We start from the raw sequence: 19,043 nt of genomic DNA, 5'->3' as shown, positions 1-19,043 counted from the left end.
AATCCTAAAATTAAAAAACAAGTGGAACTAGGCTTACAACAAAAATAGTGATCGCCTGCTCTATTCCTTCTTACTCCTGAGTCAGTTCCTCACTTTTAAACATGAATAAACAGGGGCCGGCCCCGTGACCGAGTGGTTAAGTTCCTCACGCTCTGCTTTGGCAGTCCAGGGTTTCGCCAGTTTGGATCCTGGGTGCGGACATGGCACTGCTCATCAGGCCACACTGAGGTGCGTCCCACATACCACAACTAGAAGGACCCGCAAGTAAAACTATACCACTATGTACTAGGGGGCTTTGGGGAGAAAAAAGAAAAATAAAATCTTAAAAAAAAAAGAACAATCAAAGATTACTGACATTCCAGAAGAGCCTCCAACCCAAAAGACAAACAGAAAAAAGGAACCTAAAGGAAACGGACACAACATGAAAACCTAAATGCACATATGCTAAGGCTCAGAGAGGTAAGAGAAGACACTATATGCATAAAACAAGGACAAAAATATTTGGAAAAAGGAACAGAATAAGAAAGAGCTCCTATATGGTGGCCACAGTAAATATATGATGGACAGAGTTTGGAGATAAAGTCAAGAAGACCTCCCAATCTCAATAGATTTCTCCAACAAAAATATATAAATAGCCAATAAGCACATGCAAAGATGCTAGAACATTATTAGCCACCATGGAAATGCAAACCAAAACCAAAATGAGATTGGACAGCCACATGCAAAAGAACGAAAGTAGACTCTTATCTTACACCATACACAAAACTTAACTCAAAATGGATTAAAGACCTGAATGTAAGACCAGAAACCATAAAACTCCTAAAAGAAAACATAGGCAGTATGCTGTTTGACATCAGTTGTAGCAGTATCTTTTTGAATACCATGTCTCTCCAGGCAAGGGAAACAAAAGAAAAAATAAACAAATGGGACTACATCAAACTAAAAAGCTCTGCACAGCAAAGGAAGCCATCAACAAAACAAAAAGACAACCTAACAACTGGGATAAGATATTTGCAAATCACGTATCTGATAAGGGGTTAATATTCAAAATATATGAAGACCGCATACATCTCAACAACAAAAAAACAAACAATGTGGGCCAGCTCCGTGGCATAGTGGTTAAGTTTGGCATGCTGTGCTTCGACTGCCCGGGTTTGGTTCCTGGGTACGGACCTACACCACTGAGGGCGGCCATGCTTTGGGTGGCAGCGACCCACATACAAAATAGAGGAAGACAGGCACAGATGTTAGCTCAGGGCCAATCTTCTTCACCAAAAAGACCCCCCTAAAACAAAGACAACAAACAATCCAAGAAAAAAAGGGGCCAAGGATCCAAACAGATATTTTTCCAAAGAAGAGATACAGATGGCCAAGCAGCACAAGAAAAGATGTTCAACATCACTAATTATTAGGGAAATGCAAATCAAAACTACAATGAGGTATTACCTCATACCCGTCAGAATGGCTATAATTAAAAGGGCAAGAAATAACAAGTGTTGGAGAGCATTTGGAGAAAAGGGAACCCTTGTAACACTGCTGGTGGGAACACAAACTGGTGCAGGTGCTATGGAAAACAGTTTGGAGATTCCTCAAAACATTAAGAATAGAACTACCATATGATCCAGCTATTCCACTTCTGGGTATTTATCCAAAACCATGAGAAAACTAATTAGAAAAGATATTTGCACCCCTATGTTCATTGAAGTGTTATTCACAATAGCCAAGATGTGGAAAGAACCTAAGTGCCAATCAATGGATGAGTCAATAAAGAAGATGTGATAAGTATACACAATGGAATACTACTCAGCCATAAAAAAGAAGAAATCTTGCCGTTTGTGACAACATGGATGGACCCTGAGGGTATTATGCTAAGCGAAATAAGTCAGCCTGAGAAAGCCAAATACAATATGATTTCACTCATACGTGGAAGACAAAACAACAACAATAGAACACAGAGACATAGAGACTGGATGGTTACCAGAGGGGAAGGGGGAGGGGGTAGGGCGGAAGGATTTAAAGGGCACATGTGTATTGTGACAGATGTTAATTAGTCTTTGGGTGGTGAACATGACGTAGTGTACACAGAAATTGAAATATAATGATGTACACCTGAAACTTATTTAATGTTACCTCCATAAAAAAATAAACTTAAAAAAAAAGCCTCACAGTGAGATACTACTTCACACCCACTAGGATGGCTAAAATCAAAAGCAGCAGTAATTACAATGTTGGTGAGGATGTGGAGAAATTAGAACCCTCACGTACTACTGCTGGTGAGAAGGTTAAGCGGTGCAGCCGCTGTGGAAAACGGTCTGGCAGTTCCTCAAGAAGTTAAACTTAGAGTTTACCACATGACCCAGCAATTCCACTCCTAGGTACGCACCCAAAAGAAACGGACATACAGCCACACAAAAACTTGTACACAAATGTTCACAACAGCATTATTTATACTAACCCAAAAGTGGAAACAACTCAAATGTCCATCAATAGATGAATGCATAAATACAATGTAGTATATTCATAAAGTGGAATATTATTCAGCAGTAAGGAGTCATGTACTGATACATGCTACAACACAGATGAACCTCGAAAACACTGTGCTAAGCAAAAGAAGGCAGTCACAAAAGACCACATACTGCATGATTCCATTTATGTAAATGATCAGAATAGGCAAATCCACAGAGAGAGAATTTGCAGTTGCTAAGAGCAAGGGGGAGGAGGGACTGAGACGTGAATGCTTATCGTTGTGGGGTTTCTTTCTGGAGTGATGAAAATGTTCTGAAATTAGATAGCAGTGATGGTTGCACAACACTGTGAGTGTACTAACTGCCACTGAATCGTACACTTTAAAAAGGTGAATTTGGGGCTGGCCCCGTGGCCGAGTGGTTAAGTTCGCGCGCTCCGCTGCAGGCAGCCCAGTGTTTCGTTGGTTCGAATCCTGGGCGCGGACATGGCACTGCTCATCAGACCACGCTGAGGCAGCGTCCCACATGCCATAACTAGAAGAACCCACAACGAAGAATATACAACTATGTACCGGGGGGCTTTGGGGAGAAAAAGGAAATAATAAAAATCTTTAAAAAAAAAAAAAGAAAAAAAAAAAAGAAAAAAAAAAAATAAATAAAAAGGTGAATTTTATGGAATGTGAATTATACCTCAATAAAGTTTTTATAGCTTTGGAAAAAAAGATAAGAAGAAGAAAGGCTTCCAGAAAGATAGACAACAAAAAGATGGATTTGAGAAAGAAAAGATCAGAGACTGAGGATCAATTCAGCAGGTCCAACATCTGAATGACAGAAATTTCAGAGAAAGAAAACAGAACAAATGAAAGTGAGGAAATTACTTTTTAAAATTAATGCAAGAATATTTTTCAGAAACAAAAGACCGAGTCTCCACTTAGAAATGGCCTTTTAACTGGTGGCACAATAAATGAACAAAGACCCATTCCACGGCACATCACTGAGACATTTCACAAGACAGGGAAAGCGAAGGTCCCAATAGCTTCCAGAGATAAAAAAGTACACAGCACTGAGAACTGGAATGGCATCGAGCTTTTCAGCACAAGCAATGGAAGCTAAACACAATACAGTCTTTAAGATTCCAAGGGAAAATTATTTTCAACTTTATTTACTTTTATATTTACTTATATATAAACATATAACATATATAAACTATATATAAACATATACATTTATATATATATATAATTTGTATTTATTATTTTCAGCTTTACACTCAGCCAAACTGTATGAGGTCTGAATAAAGATGTGCAAAGTTCCCAGAAATTTATCTCCAAATGGAGATGTGCTCCAGTAAAATGAGGGACGAAAACCAAGAAAGCAGAAGACCATGTGGTCCAAAAAGTAGGGTGCCCATCATGGGCAAGAGGCTGAGGGCAGTGAGGTGATGAAAAGGGACATCTCCGGACAGCAGCTAGGCAGCAGGCCCAGAAAGCAGCCTGGTCAGATCAGGGCGGGGACAGGGAGCACCAGGAAAAACGTGGACCCAGGAGATGACCTGACATGTTTGCGCATCTGGAAGATATTACTGATGAGGGCTGGGAGATCTGGTGGAGCACATGAAAAAAATTACAAATAAGAGCTTAGAAAACAAAGTGTATTTAAAAAATGAGGCAACCATTCATTCTAGTAAAACAAAATGTATAAAAAAGAAAATGAAATCACAGCATGCTTTTAGACTCTGCAGTGAACAATATTTGCAGGCTCGTAGTAAACAGAAATACTGGTTGTCATTTAATACAAAACTGTGATGTAATATAGGGAGGGTGGGGCACAGGAGGTGGAGGGGACAGAGCTAAATACTCATCTAGTATGGCGGGAAATCAATCCATGATGATGATTAATTTTAGAGAGGAAATAAAAGGTAATCACATTTAAAAAAAGAAATAAGAAAGCAAATACCAGAACATACAGCTAACGAGAGCTGACAGTGGAGAAGGCCAAGCTAGGGCCATGGGCTGCATGGTTTCTGTTAGAAGTCTTTTAGTGTTCTGATTCTTGCCTCCATTCTCATTTTTTAAATACTATTATTGTAAAGAGTTATTAGGTATATACCTCACAACAGTTCTCTGCACACCACTGGGTGTGACATCGAAGCTGGGAACTGGCCTAAAGGACAGTAAAAACAGTAACTCCTAAGGGCTCTCTGAATCATAAAAGGGTGCTTTCCTCAGGCCCCACCCATCAAGTGTCAGTGAGATGCTGGCTCCGTCCCTTCTGGATACGCTGGAGACCTTCCTTCCTGCATGTTATGTGAAGGGGGAGCTAACTGGGGACTGGAGCTCTGACTGAACCAAGTCAGTGCAGGGTATGGCTCCTGGGGCCATGGCCTGGAGCTTCCCGGAGGCCTGCCTCCCAACCACCCCTCCCCTATCAACCACCTGTGAATCCAGGCTCCCTACATATTTCTAGCTCTTTCCTGAACTAATTTTTCGGGAGAATTTTTGGAAATAGGCATGGTATAGACAGAAACATAAGTGTAAAAGTAGATGACTTCTGTCTCACCCATTCATAGCTCCTCACCCCTTTGGAGGTCCACAGTTAGATCCCTGGTGCCTAGCACACAGTAGGTGCTCCATAAAGAGCTGAAGGCATAATTATGGTACCAACTTTCTCTGGGTCCTGCACTTCATTGGGCCCTTTACACACATTGCTACATTCAGTTCTCACAACATACTTATACAGTTAGAGGTAGGATCATCTTCCCATTACAGATAAGGAAACTGAAGCTCAGGGTAACTTGACCAAGGCCACTTCACTAGGAAGGGAAGAGTTGAGTGGGATTCAGTCAGGTGTGGCTGACCCCACAGCCTGTACACCTAGCAGCTGTTGCCATAAATCCTTTCTGGGAAAAGGTTTGGTTAGGTAGATGGATGGATGGAAGAAAGATTGAAAATAAGAAGTGAACTCACAACTGACCCAAGAAGAGAACCTAAGAGACCCTCCCCACTCGGAGGCTCCGAGACTACCTGGCTGGAAGCTGGAGAACTATGTACCCCTCTTCTCCCCTCACCCCAGGGGGCCATCCTTGCAGCACCCACCTTCTTCAGAGAGGTTGTTCTCTTTGGTCTCCTTGTCCATCTGGCAGCACCAGCCTTCCAGCCGCTCCGTTTCTGCCTGAAGTAGCTTCAAGAACCAGTAGCCATCTCGGCGGCAGGCCCCTGGCTGTGCTGGCTCTGCTGGGGAGCTGGAGGAGGTCTCGAGCCAGGGGTCAGGTGGGGGCAGCGAGGATGCCTCTAGGGCAGGGTCGCTGTTGTCTCCATAGGAGAGGTTGCGCTTGATCTGGGCAATCTTGGGGGCCTGCCGAGGGCCGGCATCAATGCTGATGGAGTTGGGGTGGGGGGTACAGTCTGGGAGGCTCCTCTCGGATGATTTGCAGCTCGAGTCATTGGCATCCTGGGTATCTGAGTCGGTGTCCCGTCTGGAGGACATGCTGTGAGAGGGGGCGCTGCTTCTGTGAGAGGGGCGTGGGGTGGGGACAAGAAGGGGTGAGAGTCACCAAGAGGGCCAGAGACCAGAGGCCACCCCGACCCGGACACACGGGAGACAGAGAAACGGATGCATCATCTGCTCACCATGCGCCTGAAGCGGGTCCCACAGCCCCAGTCTCATTCTCTGCTCAGCCCTTGCCCCACCCGGCCACGCCCACACGCACACACACACATGGACAAGGTCATAAGGTTGCCTGTTTACTGCAGTGGGGCCAGGAAGACCACCAACATCAGGGTGCCGGGCCATGTCTCAGCCCGGCCTCGGCCCGCCGCGGGCTGATTAATCTCACAGAGCAAGTGCTCATTTGCCCGCCCACCTGCCTGCCCAGCTTCCCATGCCTGGGTCACCACCCGCACCCAAACCCAGCTTGGTTATTAGAAATCCAGCAAGGAGAAGTGGGTTAGGGGGAGCAGGAGAAGGCGCAGGAGAGTGGAGAGCAGAGGGAGGGAGAGGAGAGGGGAGAAGCAGCCACCACCTCTGTGTGACTTACCGCCAGTCGTCCTCTACCTGAACCCCGATGGACTGGAATTTGGTAGCGGGACTGGGCTCCTCTTTTGGCACTGGCTGAATGCAGTCAACCTTATTGAAGGACAACGACAGCAACGGCACAGAGACAAAGACAAAAATAAAAAACAAACACCACACTTGCTGCTGAAATTCACATTAGTGGAACGACGCAAACGGACGTGTGGACAGACGAATACGAGGCATGCAGACACTGCACGTGGGCCCGAGGTCGGACCAGGTTAAGCCGGGCACTGCTCATTCGCGCGGAGGCGGGCGGGAGGTGGGATGGGGTGGAGATGACTGGCTTTCCCTACTCTGAGGAGGGTGCCATCACATCGATCGCTTTGGGTCCGTTGTCCTCCGAGAGGTGGGAACCGTTCCTTCTAGTCCTCTCCTTTACACGCATCAGAGAAAAGAAAAAAAAAGGACGACGAAAGAGAAAGAAAACACACACACACACAAGGCCACAGCCGTTATCTGGTGTAGTTGAAGCTGGGGGCTGTCTTGAGGCTCAGATCATTCCCCCAACCCTGCAGCTGAAGGGTAGGCTGGAGGCGCCTGTACTGGGGCAAACCTTGGACCGCAGTTCTGGATTTGAAAACTGCCATCAAGGCAATAGCCAGTGAAGTCCCTGAACACTATGGGATGCCATCCCTGGGCCTTGATCACACTTGGCTGAGGTTACCTTCAGCACTGGGGTAGTAGTAGGAAGGACCAGGACAGGGTCAAATGCAAAGCTAGCACACTTTCTCTACACTCCTGTTAACTGGAAAGAAATATGGCAACAATGATGCCCTGGGCCTCCCTTTCTCTTCTGGGATAAAGGTGTGTGCCATGGAGCAGCCAAGCCAGCCCTTCCATCATCACTCATAAATGAGGAAGAACCCACACCTGACCTAGGGCTTGAAGCACCAAGGGCTGGGATGAGGGCTGTCAAGGTATCCTTGGAAATTGGGGATTCTCCAGTCTCTTGGCTTCATGGAAGCAGCAGGGGCCATGGAGGCTTTCTGGGGCAGAGGGCTAAGCACCAGGCTCCTCCTTGCCATGGGCATGCAGCCGCATTTCTCCTTCAGCAAGAACCAGCTCAGAGAATGCAGCAGCATCAGATCTCAAGGAGCTGCGATGAGGGTACGGAATGGGGGTGGGGGTGAATCCGGGGAAGAAGCCCAGAACAGGCCCCAGAGCTAGAGTTCTTATCCTCCTGGGAACTTTTGTGTGAAAGGAATCAAGGTTGAGCCTAACTCTCTCTCAGGCCTTCTGGAAAGACAGGAGCATCTGGTTTGGCCAAGGAGGGGGTACAGCTGCCTAAACAAAGACCCTGGGTGGTCAAGACCAAGAGTCAGAGACTAGGCTACTTTCCTTGTTCCTAAGAATCCTTCCTGGAGTGGCTGTACCAGGCAGGGGCTGGATCCCTTATGAAGGAGCCTAGAAAACAGACAAGAGAGTCTCCTGGCCAACTCTCTTATCTGTGGGGACATTGACCCTAGAGCTGCCTCTTGGGTGGAAAGAACTTCAGGCAAGTGCAAGAAATTGGTCACTGAGCCTTCTCTGGTCCATTCAGTCCCCCTCTGTGTCTTGTGTTCCTTCTGCATTCCACTGCTTTGTCACCCACTTGGCCATGTCCAGTTGCTCAGGGGTGGCTGGGGAAATGGAGATTCCTTCCAACTCCAAGCCCTAATGACCTCTTTGACTGCCCCCCGGGTTTGGTAGGGCTCTGGCTCCCCCAAGCTCCCGGCCCACTGTAGCTGCCCTCCCTCCCTGCCCTGAGTGTGCTCTACTTTAGTCTGGAGGTCCAGCCAGGGCACGGAGAGTCCTCTCACTCTGGATTTAGAGCAACTCTTGAAAACTGCAAGGCAGGACCCAAGTTTCCTCAGCTCAGCTAACAGAAGACAGATTTCTGATGTCAGGTGCATGCAGGGGTGCAATGAAGCAGTGGAGGGGAAGCTAGAACACCCTGCCCTGCTGTGTGCCATGGCCATGGGTGCACAGTGAGTCTGGCTTCCAGGAGGGTCTGGTGGCTTTGGCCACTTGGTCCTGGGGAACTACCTGCCTGGATCCTTTCCCATAGAGGGAGGCATCAGGACCAGTATCACATTTCTCAATTTGACATGGGCCTGGCGCCTCAAGCCACCTACCTGTCCCCAAGGCCTGAGAGGGCTCTCGGCAAAGTTCCCCTCGAGCAACACCCATGGCTCAAGGGCCCTGAGTGCTGAGCCCCTGGCCCATCAGCATCTACGCTCCATGCTGCTCCCGCTGCCAAGCGGGGCTGTGGTCTCCGCACCCGCGCTGACCTTGGATTAGAGAACTGTTAGGCCAGTCCCGCCTCCCACATGTTGGCTGGCAGGGCAAAGGGTGGAATGGACAGACAGATGGTGGACAGGCAAACAGTGGACAGGAGATGGCTGGCTGAGTGTAACTACATTCACTGGGACAACCCATCTGAGGAGCAGGAACACGTGCCCATGGCTATAGACGTTGGAGCACATGTAGATGAACGCGAGGAAGGCGTGGCTGTGGGTGGAATTTGGTTTGGCCACTTGGGGCCAACCCCCCAAAATAGACAGACAAACCACCTTTGCCCAGGAGACCTAGTGGGCCTCCACCAGATGTAATTACACGCAGGCAGGTGCACGGAACGGGCCAAGGACAGAGTGTGAAAGGGGCCCCTACTTGTATTCCTATAGATGACAGTTTCCTTTTGGGGATGGCCTCAGGGTGGGATTCGTTGCTGGTCAGTGTCCCTTGTTCACTCTTCAGAGCTGCATGTTTTGGGGGTGGCTCGGGGGCCTCAGGGGCTGGGGTGATTCCTCCCCGTGTCACGCTGGGCGGTCGGGTACTGCTGTCCAGGCTGTCCGACGAGTTGCTAAGGCCCGACTGGCTTGTCACCTCGCTCTTGTGGTCTTGGCTGTCCAGGTAGGTGTCCTGGGCAGACTCGGTACTGCTCTGGACTGTGACTGAGATGAACGGCTTTGACGTGGTGCGTGGTGGGACCGGTGGCGGGGTCTTCTTATACGCCACTAGGCATGATGAACCTGCAGATGGGTGAGAGGAGGGTAGGGGAAAAGATGAGTCCCCAACCCTACTGAGCCCTTTTCAAGTCTGAGGCCCTCCCTGACCTGGTCCTAGCTCTGGCCTCAGCCATTCCCTCAACGAGGATTTCCGGAGCAGGAGAATGGAGGTCAGACACAGCAATGACCAAAACAGACACAGGCCCTGCCCACCCTCATGCTAGGCCAAAGCCAAGTCTAGTGGGGGATGCCAACATTGACCAAAGACATCCTCCACCTCATAGTCACACACAAAGGTATTATCCAGCTGGAGCATGGGCTAGACGGTGAGGTTCATGTTACAGGCTGTGACAGAGCCTTAACTGTGCCAAGGGAGGCAGTGACAGCAGAGTGGAAGTCAAACAGCTAAGGAGTGGCTAACCTTGCTTTCCTTAAGCTCACTAAGAGACCTACTGCTCCCCCTGGTCTTTCCCTTCTACTCTAATCTTCCCTATACCCCTGTTCCCTCTGCTTGGATGCCCCCTCCTTGTCTGGTCAAAGACCAACACATCCTTCAGGGCCCAGCTAACCCTTCCCCTATCTTGCCATTCCCACCTCACCTCCCTGTTACATGAAAACCCCATATACTAGTCTGCCTCCCCCAAGACTCCATCATGCCTGGTCTGACTCCCTGTTCTCCATGGAGACTCAGGGAACCAGGACCTGCCATGCGTGGGACCTGGGGTCATCTGTGAATCCCATTCCCAACCTGGCCTGGGGCTGGCCCACAGCAGGTGCACAGAACACCAAAGGCCCACAGATGGCTTCTCAAATGCTGAACTTTTTGTTTGAAACAGAAGATGCTTTCAAACAGCAGTAGCTACTTGCTGTCTGTTTGACAACAAGGGACTGGGTCAGATTCAAAGGCCTTTCTCAGCATCTTAACTCCAAATGCCCTTTCTCCAGTGCCCTTTCTGGGCCTGGGCTGGGAGCAGGAGCCAAACAAGCGACTTTAAGCCCTTCCTTCAAAGGGCTACCAACCATGGTGATGGTGATGGCCCAATGGAAACCCACAAAAGGAGGCCTAGTGCCACAGGGGCTGTGGGCAAGGCACAGCAGAATCCACTCAGCTGCCACTATGAGATATCACTACACGAACCTATCAGAATGGCTAAAAAAACCGGTGACAACACCAAATGCTGGCAAGAATGTGGCGAAACTGAATCACTCATACACTGCTGGTGGGAATGTAAAATGATACAACCGCACTGGAAAACAGTTTGGTAGTTTCTTTTAAAACTAAACATGCTATTACCATATAACCTAGCAATTGCACTCTTGGGGCATTTATCCCTTGGAATGTTGACACGTTCACAAAAAATTCATACTGAATGCTCATGGCAGCTTTATTTGTAATAGCCAAAAGGTGGAAACAACCTAGATATCCTTCAGTGGGTGAACAATTAAACTGTGGTACATCCAGACTGTGGAATATTACTCAGCAGTAACAAGAAATGAACTATTGATCTAAACAACCTGGATGAATCTCAAGCAAATTAAGCCAAGTGAAAAAAAGCCCATCCCCCCAAATTACATACTGTATGATTCTATTTATAAACCGTTCTTTAAATGACACAATTATAAAGATGGAGAACAGATTAGTGGTTGCTGAGGGAGACTAAGACTAAGGGGGAGGTTGGGATGGGTGTGGCTGTGGTTATAAAAGAGCAACAAGAAGGATCCTCATGTGTGCTGGCTGATGGAACAGTTCTGCATCTTGACGGTGGTGGTGGATACATGAACCTACACGTGTGATGAAACTGCATGGGACTTGCACACAAGTGAGTACATGTGGAAATGGTGAAATCTGAATTAGATTGGTGGGTTATATCTATGTTGATATTTTAGTTATGATATAATACTACAGTTTTGCAAGATTTACCATGGAGGGAAACTGGGCAAAGGGTATATAGGATCCCTCTGTATCATTTCTTACAACTGCTTATAAATTACAATGACCTAAAAATGAAAAATTCAATTTAAAAGGCCCACCCAGGGGCCGGCCCAGTGGTGTACCAGTTAAGTTCACATGCTCCACTTCGGCAGCCCAGGGTTTGCCAATTCGGATCCTGGGCGCAGACCTAGCACCGCTTATGAAGCCATGCTGAGGCAGGTGTCCCACACATAAAATAGATGAAGATGAGCACAGATGTTAGCTCAGGGCCGATCTTCCTCACAAAAAAAGAGGACAATTGGCAGCAGATGTTAGCTCAGGGCCAACCTTCCTCAAAAAAAAAAAAAAAAGCCCATCCATCTGTCCATTCAATCTAATAGACATCTATTAAGCCAGGCCCTGAACTGGATTCCAGGAAAGTTAGGAACCCTCGTCAGCAGAGAAACAACTGTGAAATGAGTACTGCAACAGTAACAGATACCACAAGGAAACAGGCTAGAAGCTGGGAGCTGTGTTCTGTGTGTGACCTTTTAGTGTGGAGGTGACAGAGTGCTCTTGGAGCTCAGAGCTAGGAGCACTCAATTTCTACTCTGTTTGAAAATTTCCAGTCCTGCTCAGGCCTTGAGAGAAATTCAGGGATCCCCTTAGACAGACACACTCGCAATCTCTGACTCCTCAATCTGAGAAGGGCAGTGCCTGGGCAGAGGGAGAATGAAGGCAGCCGGGCAGGCAGGAGACAGGGCTTTCGTCTACAGGAAAATGACCCTCCAATGCACTGCCCTGTGGGAGGAGGGACAGGCCTGCTCAGGGAAGATGAGCTCCTGTATTCAGCTGGCCATAAGGCATAGGCTGACAGCCAAAAGCTGGGTCATTTACTGAGCTATCCTCAGCAGCTTTGTGGCTTTGTAATTTAAACCTCACAGTCACTCTGTGAGGTGGGGATATGATTATGCCCACCTCACAGATGGGGCACATGAGGCTCAGCAAGGTGAGATACCCAGACTGCCAACAGTATGTGGCAACCACATCTGTTCAACAGTACAGCCCACCTCACTCTGCTCCCCAGGCCTTGGGCCCCTTCCTGCTGGGCTGGGGTTGCAAGGGTCTGGGGCCTTCGCTGACCACTGTGCACCCCTGCCCCCAGCATCTTGCTGGACCCTGGAGCTAGGCCGTAGGGGCACACCCAAGCCAAGATCGGACTGCTGGAGAAGGAGTGAAAGGCCTAAGCTAAAGGCAGAGGCCTGGCTTCCAGGTCCTAGCAATGCCTCATGCAAGTCCCTGCCCCGACTCTAGACTTTCCACTACCCTCATCTGATTGGAGGGTAGTTTCTAACTGGGTAACAGCATACCATATTCACACAGCCCTTGACAAACAAAGCATTCTACCATTCGTTCTCTCATTCAAGGGTAGATGTGGAACCTCCCATCACAGTGACTGAAGGAAAGATCCCTGTTCTGAATCCCTTCTCTCCACTGCCTGAAATTCTACCATTTGAGAGCCATTCCTTTGGTGGTAATGATCCAGAAGCCACAGGGCAGCATGGAACGAGGCAAGCCCAGCTCTGCTGTAGATCGTTGTGTTGCCACAGGGAGTGATCTCATAGGTTACATCACAGAGGTTAAGGTTCAGACAAGCCCAGGGAATGGCTCCTGTTGGTCTCTGATACAGAGGGAACCAGGCCTTGAGGAGAGTGAGCCAAAATTTTACCACTCCTCAAACACTGGTGGGGAGGCTGGGCTAGTTCTCTGACCAGCCCAGGGGTAGGTTCCCGCAAGAGCTTGACATTTAGAGCAGCCCAGTGAAGCCAATGGCCACCCGTGCCCAGCAGAGACCAGACTCATTGGGGATTTCAGGAATTGATTTGTTTCACCTAGATATCCCCAAGGAAGCAGGGCTTCAGTGGAGTTTCCTGCTCTAGATCAGAAGAGTGAAATCCCAACCTGCTCAGAATGTTCCGGGAGGGAATATCCAAGGGGATAACAGTGAGTGTGAGGAGCTAGAACTGGGCTCTAAGCCTGGCTGAGGCTGTGACCCCTGTCAAGGTCCTTGTCCCCACCTGTGGGGCTGACACTGGCCTGGAGGAGTCAATCTGTGTAGAGATCTGCATGGAAGAGCACCCCCTCCCAGGAGACGATGGGGCTGCCCACAGCTAGGGGTCTGGACAGAGGACTGACCCTCCAGCCTCTCTCTCAGGGCCGTCTGGGCCAAGTCCTGCTGAAGCACACTCAGAGGCCCTGAGCCCTGGCTGAGGCAGCCACTCATTAGAGGGAAACTGACTAGCGGGAGGCCAGACCAGATGGCCAGATGCGATAAGAGGAAAAGTGAACTTATCTTGGATTCTCTATGTCTCCCAGGGCACAGGTCACAGCCAGATGAGGGGTGTGACTAACAGAGAGGATTTCAGGGCCTCAGGGGCTCCCTGGGCGGCAGGTATCCCTCAGCTCTGAGGACTGTCCCCCCCAGGGCAGGGTAGTGGGACCTGACTGCACAGGACAGCTCTCGTTTCACATGTGTGAAATGCCAGGAAATACAGGCCAACACCTCCTCCTACCCCTTCCAACATCACACTCTGGCCACTCTGTGTTCCTCACATCCATCACACTGCTTCCCACCTCAGGGCCTTTACACGTGCCATTCCTTCTGCCTGGAAAGCTTCTTTCAGCTCCTCAGGCTTCAAATGTCACTTCATCAGAAAGGCCTCCCCTGACTGGCCTCCACTCACATATCACCCAGGATCTCCATGAGAGCACCTATCACATTTGTCATCAGCTTGTTGAGAGATTTACTTGTTGATGGTTATAGGCCTGGGGCCACGGGGGAACTCTGTCTGTCTTGGCACAGCAGGTCATATCCCAAGCCCAGGCTAATACCTCAAGCATAGAAAGCTCTCTATAAATATTTGTTGAATGAGAAAATGAACCTCATCATTGCTCCAAAAACCCCAGTTGCCAAAAATCAAGATTATTTAGCTATAGCAAAGGCTCCCAATACTTCAGTGTCCAAGGTTCTAGTCCCTTCCTGAATTTGGAGCCCTTTCTGCTTGGTACCCCTCCACACATCTCTGCAGCTTCATCTCCTGCCCTCCCACCCCCTCAGCATGCCCATTCCAGCTCCGGAGAACCCAATACACCCTTTCCCAAACAGTCCATGCACTTCATGCACCCAGGCCTTTGCAAGCACTTGTTTCTGCCAGAATCCCTTCTCGTGTCCTCTGTGCTTCTCGTCCTCCTGCCAGTCCCTCCATCCCTAGCTCTTTCTGGGCCAGGCAGGTCTGCCTCCTGTGCCTTCCTCTGTGGATTAGCTGGAGCACTCGGAGTTGTGACCATGCACCCAACTGAGAGTGTGTCCCATGTATGTCGGTACTCAGTGGTCAGCCCAGAGGGTGCACAACCATCATTTGCTGATTAAACTTTAGAGGGAGGCAAGTGCCCCAGAGACCCAAGATGTTGGACCTGCTCAGTCCTGCATCCTCCAGAATGTGACTGCGGCCCTTCCTGCCTTGGGGAGACGTTCTGTGTGCCACAGTTTACACAACATGGCATGTGCATTCAACTCTTTGTCCATTCACTCTGGAAAACTTTCAGATTTGCCCGGGAAGCTTGGGGGTGAGCATCCTTCCAGTGTGACCATCTCCTCCAGCTGGTCCTTGTGTATATTTTCAAATATCCTGAGTGAAGCATCCACTGAGCCACAGCAGCATGTGCACATTGAACCACTGCCCCCAGGGGTGGCATGCTTCCCTACCCCCGTCTTGGTTATGCTGTTCCCTCATGCCAAGGTTCAGATAGCAGCCAGTTGTGCAATGCAATGCCTCCTCCGTGCAGCCTGCCCCCAGCCCCAGACATCCAGCCCAGCCTCCCTACCCCACTGGACACAAGTCCTTGCTTCTTCTAAGTAGAAGCTCCCTTTGTCTCATTTATGCCTTCTACTCCAAGATTTTATTCAGCAAACTTTATCAGGTCAGAATGAATTTGTTTCCGTATTTTGTTTTTTATGTCACGGTGTATAAGATGGTCAAACAGAGCTTCAGATGCTCAGAGGAGTGCCTGGGAGTCTATCTCTGAAGAGATACGGAGGACACAGCTACTCCAGGAAGCCAGCCTCCTGCAAGTGCCTTGGAGGCCAATAAGGACTTGGTCCTAAGGACCAGTGTGGCCCTCATGTCTGCTAGCTACCAGGGGCCCAAGCTTGGCAGGGGGCTGAAGAAGAGGCCTGGACTCCTGAAGAGGATGGATGCAGGGGGCCACAGACAGTGTGGGAGCCATGGCAGCAGGCTTTACAGAAGAGGCAGTGGGGCCCACTCAAGGCCCCACATGAAGAAACAGAGCCGGCCTCAGAGCCAGAAACCCCTAAATTCCCTTTGCTGACTCTGCCAGGCTTAGGAAAGGGCTTGTCAGAGGAAGGGCTGAGGGCCTGTAAGATCCCATTCCTTCTCTCACTGAGTGACCTGTCAAACCATGCAGCTAAATCGGGCAACTCATTTGTGTGCGATGGTAAAAACAGAACTCAAGGCTCCCACCCACCCAGCCTCAAATTCCTCCCTCCTTCCCTATTTCTTCCTCGGAAGCTAGGAGAAAATTCCAAGCAGCTAGGTAAGGATCAGGGGCAGACTGCCCTCTCAGAGCCACTTCCCTGTTGGCAGCCATGTGATCCCCACTCTCCCACTGTGTCAGTGTGGAAGCCACCTCCCTTGCCATGCCTTAAGAGTCAGCTTAAAGTTATCAAACTTTAATCTCAAACTCCAGCAAGAGGGACTGGCAGCACCTCTTGCCCCAACATCCTCCTGGGGTTCCTCCACTGCTCCCCGCAATTCAGCGCTTCCTAACTGCGTCTCGCATCCTTCCCCTTCTCCCCTGACCTAGAGCCAGCCTCCCCTAGATCACCCATACCGCTGCTCCCTCGCCCCCCAACCTCCTGTCCTGCCCTTCCTGTCCCTCCTCCACTCCTGCTGGCTGTTCAAGGAATCCAACCATGTCGCTGCTTTGTTTGAAACCCTTCAATGATGCCACAACCCACCCAGTGCACCTGAAACAAACCCTTCAGTGGGGCATTAGGGCCCTCTAGAATCTGTACCTGCCTCGGACCACAAAGTCCATGAAAGCCAAGAGGTCACAAAGGCAGCATGCTGGGGAAGACAAAGCTGCAAAGCTCAGGGAGCCCTGGCCTGTCCTCAGAGCCTTATCCGGAAGCCAGGATGCACCCCTGCTGGTAATGGTTCCAACGCTAACCGACCTGACTGAGCGCTGACTGGGCCAGGCCTGAACAAGCACTTCATATACACTTGATCCTCAATATTCACGATTGTGATCTGTGAATTTGCCTACTCATTAAAATTTATTAATAATCCCCAAATCAATCCTCATGGGGCTTTCATGGTCACTCACAGACATGTGCAGAGCCTGAAAATTTGAGTCACCGACACACAGGTTCCCAGCTGAGGCTGAACAAGGTGGCACTCTGCCTTCTTGTTTCGGCTCTCACACTGTGCACAAGTGTCCTTTTCTGGGTCTATTTAGTGCTATGCTTTTCAGTTTTGTGCTTTTTCTTGGTGATTTGTCTGTTTAAAATGGCCTCCAAGCACAGTGCTGAAGTGCTGCCTAGTGTCCCCAAGTGCAAGAAGGCCGTGATGTGCCTTACAGAGAAAATACATGTATTAGAAAAGCTTTGTTCAGGCACAAGTTACAGTGCGGTTGGTTGAGTTCAGTGTTAATAAATCAACAACATATTAAATAAGGCGCCTTTAAACAGAAACACACATAAAACAGGTTAGTTAGTGGAATGCTGTGGCCCGAGGCCTGCAGGGACTCTGCATTTCCCATAGGGGCAATGGTTCCGTATTTGCTATTTCAGCATTTGTGAGACTTTACGAACATGACTACTGCAAGTAATGAGCATGCACTGTACTTTTGCCAACTGAATCCTCAAAATGGGTACGTGTGAGGCAGGTCTGTCATTGTCCCCTTTTACAGACGAGGCTCAGAGAGGTGAAGCGACTCACCCTAGCTCACCCTCCCAGCTAGGCAGAGTCGGGGCCAGGGCTTGAACCAGGCTGTCCGAAGGCAGACCCCCAGCCTATGCCCCATCCACTGCACTAACTCGCTGAGGGTCATGTGGAAGCAGCAGCCCTGGGCACGTCAATCGTGTCACCCAGAAAATGGGGTATGATACCCAATGTGCTCTGAGTAAGAGCCACGGAGACGACAGACATGAAGATGCTTTGTAATTGTGGGGTGGCCCCCTGCAATTCCTCTTACCCTGGTTTCTGGATGGAGAGAATGACCCCTCCTGGGGGACAGTCTGGGGGTCTTTCTGGCAGACACTAAGGTTGACTGGATCCGGAAGGGTAAACCAGAGTCACTGAGTGGCAAGGAAATGCAGGATCTTCTATCCCTTCAAGTTTTAAGCGAAGGGATCCTCTATGAGCAAAGAAACAGGGCAGGACAGCCCAAGGCGTGGGAAGACAGATGTGAGCAGGGCACAGCTCGGCAGAGTGGAGTTTAGGTAACTTAGCTGGTGAAGGGAAGATAGGGATCAAGGCAAGGAGGGCTGAGTAGGGGCTGCTGCCTCCTTTCAGACAGTACTCTTGGCTTCCTGAGGCCACTTGGACAATGGGAACAGAGGCATTTTCTTCCTGCCCACAGCATCCCTCATAAAATCCTTGCAAACTGGCCTGCAGTCAGAGGATTTTACAGCATTCAGACCTGACAGTCGCTGGGAGGGTGTATCACCTCCTATCTCAACAGCCCAATGCACTAGGTAGCTCTGTATGAAGTGCCAAGGCCATCTTGAATTGAGCATGTCCAGAATGAGTCTGAGTCCTCTCCTCCCCCACTTCGGCCTTGATCTCCTAGAGAGAGGACCCTATGCACTCAGTTACACACTCCAGAAGCCTGGGAATTCCCACCCGCCTCTTCCCACCACTCCCCTGTCTGCAAGGCCTTGCCTCACCCCCATAAAAGCAAATGTTACAGAGACCAGCTTCCTTTTATCCCCACCAGCCTGGTTTAAGCTTCCACTTTCTACCCGCTGGCCTCCCTACTTTGTCAGTGGCCCAACTCACCCATAATCACTCTCCAAACAGCAGCCTGAGGAATTTTTTAAAAGTACAAATTGGATTATTTCCTCCTCTTTCTAAAGCTTTTCCAAGGCTCCCCCCTGCACTTCCATGAAGAATAAAATGCATATTGCTCACCTTGGCCTACAATAGGAACGGGCCCCTGCCCTCCTTCTCCAGCCTCAGTTCTTTCACTTTCCCATTGCTTATTCTATTCCAGCCACACCAGCCTGTTTGCTATTCCTCAAACATTCCAAGCATGTGCCCACCTCAGGGCCTTTGAACCCGCTGTTCCTTGTCTGAAATGATCCCCACTCCCACCTTTGCATGCCTACTTCTTCCCATCCTGATTTCGTCTTGGCTTCCCATTTGGGTCTCTGCTGGGGTGTCATGTGCTCAAGGAGGGCCTCCCTGACCACCATGTCTAAAGCTGTTATTCTTTCTTTGGGGACCTGTTTACTTCATTTAAGCATTAATCAACTTGTTGGTTCACTTGTCTTTTGTCTTTTTCACCTACCAGATAGGGACC

The 19,043-nt window shown here is 49.3% G+C and overlaps 1 protein-coding gene across 38 annotated transcripts in view; it reads right to left on the bottom strand.

Moving 5' to 3' along the window:
• The window catches only part of DLGAP4 (DLG associated protein 4), a 202,626-nt gene that overhangs the window by 27,143 nt on the left and 156,440 nt on the right, over positions 1 to 19,043 (bottom strand). For 24 of the 38 annotated variants that reach the window (XM_008530234.2, XM_070588274.1, XM_070588272.1 and 21 more), the window contains 3 exons: positions 9,189 to 9,550; positions 6,502 to 6,590; positions 5,561 to 5,973 (listed from right to left, as the gene is read on the bottom strand). In XM_008530234.2, the coding sequence (XP_008528456.1) occupies positions 5,561 to 5,973; positions 6,502 to 6,590; positions 9,189 to 9,550 (864 nt within the window). Of the gene's footprint in view, positions 1 to 5,560; positions 5,974 to 6,501; positions 6,913 to 9,188; positions 9,551 to 17,714; positions 17,877 to 19,043 lie in introns of those variants that run through there. The other 14 variants (XM_070588277.1, XM_070588275.1, XM_070588278.1 and 11 more) reach the window with 4 other exon arrangements.

The sequence above is a fragment of the Equus przewalskii genome, chromosome 21 (genome assembly GCF_037783145.1).
Source record: "Equus przewalskii isolate Varuska chromosome 21, EquPr2, whole genome shotgun sequence".
Lineage (NCBI taxonomy): Eukaryota > Metazoa > Chordata > Mammalia > Perissodactyla > Equidae > Equus > Equus przewalskii.
The sequence above is the reverse complement of the archived record's forward strand: the minus strand, read 5'-3'. Positions and strand labels throughout refer to the sequence as shown.